Source organism: Macadamia integrifolia, chromosome 9, assembly GCF_013358625.1.
Source record: "Macadamia integrifolia cultivar HAES 741 chromosome 9, SCU_Mint_v3, whole genome shotgun sequence".
Taxonomy (NCBI): Eukaryota; Viridiplantae; Streptophyta; class Magnoliopsida; order Proteales; family Proteaceae; genus Macadamia; species Macadamia integrifolia.
This window is the reverse complement of record NC_056565.1, coordinates 21,555,742-21,566,623: the sequence shown is the minus strand read 5'-3', so window position 1 is coordinate 21,566,623 and position 10,882 is coordinate 21,555,742. Positions and strand designations below refer to the sequence as shown.

General features: G+C 39.3%; 1 protein-coding gene across 5 annotated transcripts in view; it reads left to right on the top strand.

Moving 5' to 3' along the window:
* LOC122089894 overlaps positions 1–10,882 on the top strand; it is a 26,969-nt gene extending 16,087 nt beyond the window's left edge. For 2 of the 5 annotated variants that reach the window (XM_042659643.1, XM_042659645.1), the window contains exons 3-4: positions 7,064–7,628; positions 10,415–10,882. In XM_042659643.1, coding sequence (XP_042515577.1) covers positions 7,064–7,184 — 121 coding nt within the window. In that variant the 3' untranslated portion in view covers positions 7,185–7,628; positions 10,415–10,882. The remainder of the gene's footprint in view (positions 1–7,063; positions 7,629–10,414) is intronic. The other 3 variants (XM_042659648.1, XM_042659646.1, XM_042659647.1) reach the window with 3 other exon arrangements.

Here is a 10,882-nt window from a genome sequence, read left to right as displayed (position 1 = left end):
GGAGTTCGGCCAAAGCCGAACGGACCTGACCGAAGGTCCCTCCTTCGGTTGGGAGTTCGGCCAAAGCCGAACGGACCTGACCGAGGGTCCCCCTTTCGGTTGGGAGTTCGGCCAAAGCCGAACGGACCTGACCGAAGGTCCCTCCTTCGGTTGGGAGTTCGGTCGAAGCCGAACGGACCTGACCGAGGGTCCCCCCTTTCGGTTGGGAGTTCGGCCAAAGCCGAACGGACCTGACCGAGGGTCCCCCCTTTCGGTTGGGAGTTCGGCCAAAGCCGAACGGACCTGACCGAAGGTCCCTCCTTCGGTTGGGAGTTCGGCCAAAGCCGAACGTGCCTGACCGAGGGTCCCCCTTTCGGTTGGGAGTTCGGCCAAAGCCGAACGAACCTCGGCAGGGGGCTCGGCAAAGCCGAGCAGTGCTGACCGAAGGCTCCACCTTCGACAGGGGGCTCAGTAAAGCCGATCCGAAGCGGCCAAAGGTCCTCTTGATCGACCCCAAAGCCTTGGTCACTGGTAATGCCAGGACCGAGGGAACAAGTCAACCTCAGAAGATAGTTACTCCCACAGGAAGAAGCTCCTAGTGGAAGTAAGGGGGCTCCTGATATAGCCAAAATAACCTCTCGGTGGGGGGTAATGACACGTGTCACTGTTAGGACACGTGTCCCCCACCAGACGAAGGGCCCAAGGAACCACTCACACCCGAGCACGCTCAATCACCGAGGCACGCCCGCAGAATCACGCGGGGTCACGTTGTCTGCATGAGGGGAATATTCTCCCAGAAGGTTGGACGTATTCTAGTAGGACTCTAAGAGGGAAGAAAGGGAAAAAACCCTAAGGCTGAAGAGCTATATAAGAAGGCACGGAAGAAAGGGGAAGGTAAGTTCTGAGACTCTCGCCATTACCCACTTATTAAACTATGCCGCCGACCCTGATTTGAGCGTCGGAGGATTAACCCCAGACAAAGTTCTGGGCCTCCGTCGTCTGTGTTTGTGTAGGTTGGACCAGCGGGGTTTTTGGCAGCAACATTAATAAACAACACAATAGAATTTTTATCACAGTACAACTAGATGGGTTTACCCACAAAATCAAACATTGTCAATTCCCTTATGAGATTCTTGAGCCAAATTACCTGAGTAGCTGCTCCATAGCATGTTACAAATTCTATTTGTATAGTCGAAGAAGTTATCAATTTCTGTTTCACACTTTTCCATGATACTGATGTGGATGTCATCCTGACAACCAGTAAAGTCAGTCTGTATACCCTACCAGCTGTAGGTTATGAACACGTCTATAAATCAACATATAACTCTTTGTCCCTTTAAGTACCTCAAAACCTTCTTGGCAACAACCCAGTGATCGTGACCAGGGTCTGACTGATATCTGCCTAGGACTCCTATTGCAAAAGTAATATCTGGTCTAGTACAAACTTGAGCATACATAATACTTCCAAGTGCACTAGCATAGGGTACTTTCTTCATTGAATCTCTCTCAATATTACTTTTAGGGCATTGTAATAAGCTTAGTTTATCACCCTTGAGAATTGAAACATTTCCAGATTTGCAATCCAGCATACTGAACCTCTCCAAACACGATCAATATATGCCCTCTGAGAAAGACCTAATAGCCGGCGAAAATGATCCCTATGGATCTCAATGCCAAGGACAAAAGACGCATCACCAAGGTCCTTTATGTTAAACTCACTCATAGTTGTCATGGAGTTGCCTAGGCTTCGCTAAGGCGGCGATTTGGCATCCTGGCTGAAAAAGAAGTTCATGGCAGTGCTATGATTTACGTGACTCACAAATGGCAGTCGCCATTGGCTGATAGGCGTCACCATGGCACCGCCATGGACTCTAGGTCACATCTGATTCACTAGGCAGTCGATTTTTTGTAAAATACAGGGTAATTTTGTTAAGGCTATGTTGATTTTTGGTATCTGATATTACTTAATGTTGGTTTTATATGTTATAGGGTATATATTATAGGCTTGTAGCATGCTAAATAACTTTAGAAAATAGGAGAAATAAAAAAGTAGCATACTGAATAACTTTAGAAAATAGGAAAAATAAAAAATAACACATGGGCGATTTGACCGCCATGGCAACGCCATAATGGGCGATTCATCGCCAAATCGATTAGCCACCCCTCCACCGCCTTGGATCGATTTGATGCCGTGACAACTATGAACTCACTAGATAACAGTTGTTTTGTCTCATGCAACAGTCCTAGATCACTGCTTGCAAGCAAGATATTATCCACATAAAGTATAAAAAAAATAAATCTGCTCCCACTGACCTTGTGATATATACACTGATCTACTTGGTTCTCAACAAAACTGAATGATGTCACAACACTGTCAAACTTAAAGTACCATTGCCTCGAAGCTTGCTTGAGCCCATAAATAGACTTATTAAGTCTACATACAAGATGATCAAAACCATTCATTGCAAAACCTTCAGGTAATTCAACAAGCTCCCAAACACCATTATGTTTCATCGATTACATCTCATCTTTTATTGCATCCAACCACAAATCTGAGGACTATAAATAGCATCTGAATAAAAAACTGATTCAATCACATAACCGATGTCGTAGTCATATTCTCCCAAATAGACCATGTAGTTTGGTGGTATAACTGACCTCCTCTCCCCGGTGGATCTCCTGAGTAGATCCTCCACAACCACATCCTGAACCTGAGGAACTTCACTAGGAGCTATATCAACATGCTCTTGTATCTCAATAGGTGCAGCAACTGGTGTAGTAGGCTCTACATCCATTTGAATGGGTAGAGTAAACGATACAGTCATCCCAACCTCACTACTGTTCTCTATAGTCTGAGAACAACTACCCTTCTTGGCCACGTTAAGTTCCAGAAACTTTGCTTTCTGTGATTCCACAATTCTAGGACCTCTGCAAGGGTTATAAAATCGATACCCTTTTAAATGATCAGGGTAAGCAACAAAGTAGCAATGAGTAGTTCTGGAGTCCAACTTGCTCAAAGTTGGATTATACAACCTTACTTTTGTAGGACAACCCCAAACTCTATGATGGTTCAAACTAGGTTTCTATCTAGTTCATAACTCAAAAGGAGTTCATGGAACAACCTTAGTTGGGACTCGATTAAGGATGTAAAGGGCTGTCTTCAAAGCCTCACCCCATAAAAATTGAGGTAAATTTTCCCTACTAACCATACTTCTCATCATATCCATAAGGGTGTGATTATGCCTTTCGGCCACCCCATTCTGCTCAAGACTTCCAGGCATAGTAAATTGACTTACTATCCCAGAATCCTCTAAGTATTAGGCAAACAGGCCTTTAACCTGTCCAGCATCGTCATGTCTGCCATAATACTCACCACCCTGGTCAGATCTAACAGCTTTGATAACTTTTCCCAACTGTTTTTCAACTTCAGTCCTAAAAATATTAAATTTATCAAGAGACTCAGACTTTTCCTTTATCAAGAACAGATAACCATATCGGGAATAGTCATCAATAAATGTGATGAAATACAAATTTCTTATAGGGTCCACTGATGTCAGTGTGAATAACCTCCAATAGGTCAAAACTATGGACTGTCAACTTTATCTTGGTCATTTTTCCTTTACAATAGTCTACACGTCTCTAGGTCACCTTTAAGAGTGGGTAGGATGTCAGACTTTATCAACCTTTCAAATCTTTCCCTAGAGATGTGGCTAAGCCTTTTATGCCACAGCATATAAGACTGTTCCTTAGGTAAAGGCTTTTTGGAAACAATTCTTTCAACATTATAAGAGACATAAATATTATGAGGAGCTAAACACAATCTATATAGTCCATAAGACATAGTACAGTAACCAACCTTATTTGAATTGAAGAACAAATTAACCATAGCATTCTTTATTTCAAAATGGTAACCGCACAAGCCTAAAATTGAAACAGAAATTAAATTCCGCCTAAAGGACGGTATATAAAATGTGGTTCTTAACATCAATTTAAAACCAGAGTCTAGAATTAAAATGACATCTCCCACGAATTCTATGTCAGCTTGTTCTTTGTTCCCCATAGTGAGTTTTGATTCATTCTTATTTGGCTTCCTCCGGTTTATGAATCTCTGTATGGTAAAAGCAACATGGTTAGTTGCACCGTTATCTAGCCACCAAGAACTGGATGAGGCTTCTAACAAGTAGGATTCACAAACAAGTGCCAAAGAATCATTACCTACATGCTCACGTTTAGATAACCAAGTTGCGTACTTAGGGCATTCCTTCTTCATATAACCGTTTTTCTTATAAAGGAAACAGTGACCATCCTCCTTCTTAAAAGAGGATATCTTATGACCCAAATTTCTAGATTGATTAGACTCCTTATTGGTTTCTTGAGCAACTTTATTAATATGAGATTTAGGCTATTTACCTTTATGAAAATTAGAGCTAGAAGCAAAGAAATTTGTGTGGGTTTTCTCCTTCTTCAGTTTTTTCTTCCTCAGTAACAACTCTAGAGATCAAGTCATTATTAATAGTCCAGGTTTCATCTTGGGAGTTATAATTGGTTTTGATGATCCTAATTTCATAAGGAAGGATATTTAAGGCTTGATGGACAATGTAAGGATCAGGAAGAGAAATATTTAAAGCTTTGAGTTTGGTTTGGTAATCCACCATCCGAATTATATAGTTCTTAATATCTCTAGAACCATCATACCTCAAATTGAAAAATTTCTGCAGAAGGGTTCCTATTTTAGTTTCGATGAAACTCAGTACCTGAGTGACACTGCATCCATCATCTCCTTAACAGTGCAATTAGTGGGAAAACCACTTTTTAGGTGATCTTTGATCGACCTCTTTATGGACAGTAAACAGATGCAATTGCTCTTTACTCTTGTAGCGTGCACCATGTTTTTATCATCAATGCTCTGATCAGTGAGATCCACTGGTTTATTCATAATAAGGGATGTGTGAACATCTGCCATTTCCATGGCAAACAATACATTCTCTTTCCATTTCTTAAAATTGGACCCAGTAAGAACCTTAATAGTAACCATATTATTGTTGACAGAAAAGGTGATTGAAAAAATAAACAATGTATATCATTAGCATAATGTGAGTACCGTGTAACTTAAAAATATATAAGTACACCAATTAAGAGTTCACAAACATCATTATGCAAACACCTTTGGGCTGAATTCATAACATGCATCTACATATCAACGGCCATGAAAATATGTTCCAACCTTTGATAGGCTATCACCTTTGGGTGTATAGATTACTTGGGTCAGTAAATTCTCAACCATACACTGTCTATGTGACCCTCTAAGTTCTAACACACAATCACCTCCTTTGGGTGTATGACTATGCATTAGAACCAGAGACATCCCACTAGCAAATAAGACCAATATTTCACAAATTCACTCAAGAAGACCACTTTGGTGGCTACAACTTCATCAAATTTATGAAACTCTCTCATGCCGGGATATACTTAATATCACTCACATCAAACCAACTAATATGTAATTTTAGACTTGAAGAGAAAGGGCTAAAAATTATCCCTAAAATTACATTAGATGCTAATAACATTGTTTAATACTTTAATCATCCATTAGGATATTTTTTTATTTATTTTTAATCCCATTAACAGTACCATGGGTACTATTCATCCTCAATAATTAGGGTTTTAAACCTAATAATCCTTATTGATTAAGGTTTCAAACCTAATAATCCTTAATCAATTAAGATTTCCAAATAATCTTTCCTAATCAATTAGGATTTCAAAATATTCATCCCTAATCAATTAGGGTTTTAAAAATAATCCCTAATTGATTAGAGTTTCCAAAAACTAATCATCTTTAATTCATGGATTTAATCCAAGAACTATAATCCATCACTCATAAATTTGATTAGGATTTTAATTACGGTTTTAAACCTAATCACCCATAATCCATGGATTCAATCCATAAACTTTAATCTATCCCTTACAAACATGATTATGGTTCTAAACCTAATCTATGGTGGCCCTGATACCACATGTAGGATTAAAATCTCTCCACAAAATGTAATCCTTAGACCTAATAGATCACTATAGATAGATTAAGAACACCAAGAACAATGGTATAGAAACTATAATCAATAAAAGTGTACCTTGTTTGGGATCCATAGTAATGCAAAGCACAATAGAAAACCTTCTCTGGCTAGATGAGGAACCTAAACGTACAAGGGAGGAAGCCACAAGTAACCCTGTCTCTTTCTCTTTCTCCCTCTCTCTGTCCAAAGTGCACGTTGTGAATAAGATTAGGGTTAAAGGAGCGACCTAGCTCTCTATTTATAAAGTTTTCCAATGGACCCACTCATCACAAGTCCAATGGTTAACTAAAGCCCACACTAGTCAGCCCATGTTAAAGTAATTAAAAACCCGTATGTCTCACTTAATTAGACCATATAATTAGCCTGATTTTATTAAAGCACAAAAACCCAATTAATATAAGCCCACATAGAAATATTCTAACAATGCATAGTCTAGGGATTGTCCTAAGTATGATCTTGGATAAAGCTGATTGGAGGGCAAGGATCCATGTAGATTATTGGAAGCCTCTCATTGTTGTCTTTCTGTTTTGTTGATCATTCATTATAATTTCTTCTGACACTTGGGAGTATAGTTGCTTTCTTATTGTTGTTTTAAACCCTTACATGTGTATTAAACATCAGAGTATCACTGCAATTCTTATTTCTGTACAGTTTAATACCATACTTCATCGAAAAGAAAAAGGAAAGCTTTTTTTTTTTTTTTTTTTTTGGGGGGGGGGGGTTGGAAGGTTAGTAACATTCATCACACTTGCTTCAGAGAAGCTGCAATGATTGACTTCATTCTACTGCAAGTGGGTCAAATGTTGTAATAGCCGTAATTTCTCAGTGGATACCCAAACCTTCAATTTCCCTGATTGTTCAGCCCATGAAGAACAGTTAATATCATAGAAAATGACAAGCATTTTCAAATATAACCCTTATGGTGCTGGTCTAATTCTAAATTTTATTCTCTTTCAGAGAGAAGAAGGCTTCCTCTGCTGAGTGCTTACTAGTTCTTTCTGCGTTCCTCCCAGGTATTACGAACTTGGACCTGATGATCCTCCCTATGCTGCCAAGTTCTATGATTGCTGTGGTGCAGAGGACCCTAATGCACTTGGCTGCACTACGGACTTCCATGTCTCCTATGATGATTAATTACTTCTCTTTTATCACCATGATCTTCGTTGTATATTATACCTATATAGTTTGTATCTTCCATGACTTGTTATAGAGGGTATTTTACCCTCTCATTGGTCCTTAAATTTCATTAATACATCGGTGTATATTGTACCAGTCAAGATCTATCTTCCAATGTTTTATACATTATTAAGATGTTACATCTGAATCAGGTGTGTTCAATTTTTGTTCTGACAGTTCTCTTTAATCTTGAGGCTTTTATGACCATGTCCATTTTTCTTGAGCCTATCTGTTTGATAGTTGTATTCATTTGATTCAGAATCTCAGATGTTATTGTGGCTTAATCCCCTACTCGTGGGCACTGGTTGGATGCTCTGGATAGAGACATGCCTTATGAGCACAGGTGATTTGGCCCAGCTCACCGTTCTTTGGAATTGATCTAAATGCTGAAGCACCTCCAGAGTAAGTATAGTGAATCATATTATCTTTAAATGTGTGTGACTTTGGATGATGCACATAATTCAGATTGGGCCAGCCATGGCTGTCAGCTTTGTACCTGCTGATGCACTATTCGTCATCGTTTTAGTTTGGACATGTTGGGGTACAATGACTTGTATGCTGTCACTTGCATTTGTGGCTGATTCCAAAGGGTCTAAGGAAAACTTTTTGGGGCTACATGGGTATTTTGGTAACAAATTCCTACTTAGGGTTTCACAATATATTTGTAGTGCGATGGTTTTCTCTGTAATCGGAGAGGCATGAAGATAAACGACTGTAACCTTATTCTCGATTGATGGTAAGCATATCTCATCTCACCATGGCTTTAGGCAGTCTTATCGAACCACATAAATCTTTATGTGTATTGTGTGATTGTTTGTTTGTGATTTCAATTCTTTTCTGCATAATTTTAGGTTTCAAGTTCTATTAGGATACACTTTAATAAACGCACGGGAATGATGACTATATAAAAATACAGGAAGTTAGGCTGGATTTATTGGCTTTTCCAAGTTGGGAATCTTTGGTAAATGGAAATAGAGAAAGTTTACATTCATTCTGGCTTAGTGGAGTCAACAAAATCTAAAGGAGTAACCAACCATCGCCAAGGTCATTCTAAGCAAGGCTAATGAATCCCTCCGGCACCAATGAACACAAAAATTGTAACAGCTAGAGCCTAGAGAAGAGGCTTATGCATTCTGTGAAGCAAGAGTCAGATCTTGAGTGGAGGGCCTGAAGATTTGTGATTTCTATTCTTTTGATTGTGTAGATATTGTGATTCTGGGTGATAATTCATGTTTGGGTGGAAGTGACCATAATTCTTATAAGAATCGAATGATTCAGCTGAAATGTTTTTTTACACTTGAAGTGATTCTTATGTGAGATCATCTCAATAGATAATCTCATACAAGATTCAGGTGATTATTGCCTTACTATTAAAGCTCGCAGACCACCTCAGAATCACTTCTATCGGGCTGTGATTCTGAGGTGCCGTTGCTCTACTGACATCTTCGTTCCCACTTGAGCGAAGAAGGCTTGGCTGCAAATGATCGGCGCTGCAACTCCTCCTTGCTTCTCTCCCTGCAAACAAAGGACCAACTAGCGAGGTAAGTACTCTTACTCATGATCTCTCTGCAACTTGTCTTTAGTCTCTCTCTCTCTCTCTCTCTTCCACTCTGTATTTCTGATGAGAACTCATGCGATCTCTGCAACTTCTCTCTAGATTCTTCCTCTCTACCTCTCTGAAAACTCATGCTCTCTCTGCAACTCATTTGCCCAAAGGTTAATCCCTTGATTTTTGGCACTCTCCTCTGCCGAAAAGGAAGACGTGATAGGGTATCATTGTCATAAGAAAAAGAAGAAGTAAAGAAGACGAAGAGGAATCGGGAGCAGCTTGAGAAGATGAACCAGTTGGAGTGGACAATGAGTTCACTTCCTGTAAATGACCTCAACATTGCTCCCTTCTTCAAGTCCCTTTTTTTCTCTCTTTTCACCTTTGCTATCGCTACCTTTTACTTGTGAGGATCTTGTTTTTTTCTTTTTTGCTTCTTTACTCATTAGGGTTTTTTTTTTTTTTTTGGGGGGGGGGGGGTGGTTTGTTGGGAAATAAAGGTCTGAATTGTGCTTCCTGAGTAGTTGCTCTCGGTTCTGGAGGGAATTCTGTGCCTAGGATTCCATATGGATCTTTCTGTTCAAAGAGAGATTGCCTTCCATGGTTTTCAGCCCGTCTTAAACGTCAAAGGTCGAAGCTCTGCCGGAGCTGGCGAACAATTCTCATCTGCCAAGGTTGTCTCTTGTCAATTTCAATTTTTTAATGCTAATTCCCAATCCTCTTTTGTTCGTGTATGTGACAATTTGGATAACCCAGTAACAGTTTCTTATGGAAAGGAAGTTTCGAAATAATTGAGTTGGATATGAAAATGGAAATCAAAATATTTTGAAAGCAGGAAAGGGTAGAGAGGGAAAGTTAGAAAAAGGAAGAATTTACTCATTCTAATTAAATTTTAATTCAAGGTAGTTAAAAACCACAATCACTATTCTGCTTGATTTTTATGGCTTGTACCTCAGCTAGTGATAGAAAATTTCTTAGTTTGGTTAAATACTTTATTTGACTGGTTGCATTTTGATGATATTTTAGGTAGTTGGGACACTGTAATCGAAATGCGTAATATATTATTAAAACCACAAACAAACAGAGATCAAGATGTTATTACAAAATCTGAATGTGACCCTCTATGGATGTGGTCTTTCATGCTTTATACCATTATGAGCCAGTTTGTCAACGTGAAACTACCTTTTATGTTTTATTCTTACAAATGCGTCTTTTATAAGATGAGCTGTTTCCTTGCTGATTCCTTTCTTTCAAGAGGTGGGATGCAAATTGTGCACCATCGAACTTCTATGGGATAACTTGGGCCAGCAAGAATCTCAAAACCCCAAATGAATAAAAATTTACTGACTGTTTGATCGTTGAGTCATGAGGCACTCAAATGTCCAATAGCCTCGTATATTAGTTTGTTATACTAAACCCGCCTTTGTTCTGCTTCTTGTCATGTTTCAGTTGTTTGGGTGTATTAATGTATAAGTTAGAATTGTTACCAAAAAAAAATTAAATGTAGTAGTTAGAATTCATGACTGTTAGCTCAACCTGTAGAATGCTGAGATCACATTGTACTGGGAGCTTCACTGATTTTGCACCCATGCTGGAAATTATCAATGGACCTCATGCAAATGTAATTCTCTTCATTTCACAGGCTGAGTATGTTGAAGCCCTGTGGAACTGCCAGATATCAGAACGACAAGTGTGCGTGAGATGGTGGAAGCTTGGAAGGTGGATTCATGGTTTCTGCCTGCGTGATGAGTCCTCGAATGATCTCTTTGGAAGATCTTGCAATGGCCAAAGAGGGGGAGGTTTTTGGGGCGCTTGACCATGGAGCCATCCATGAGGTCTTGCGCGTCCAGATCTCAGTTCCTGCCCATACACACTTCTGATGGACTTTTAAAGCCTGCAGATGTTGGGAAGATGGATACTGTAATGCTCTTTATGCACATGTAAATATTATTAGTGCCGTGTATAGATGTATGTCGGTATTTATTCTTTCAAACATATGTATAGGTGTTGTATGCGGCAGCCATAGAATGTATCTTTCAGCTTGTATAAAAGCTACTTGCAATCCATTGATTTAATGTCAGGAATATGAAGTGCTAAGGATTGATTAGAA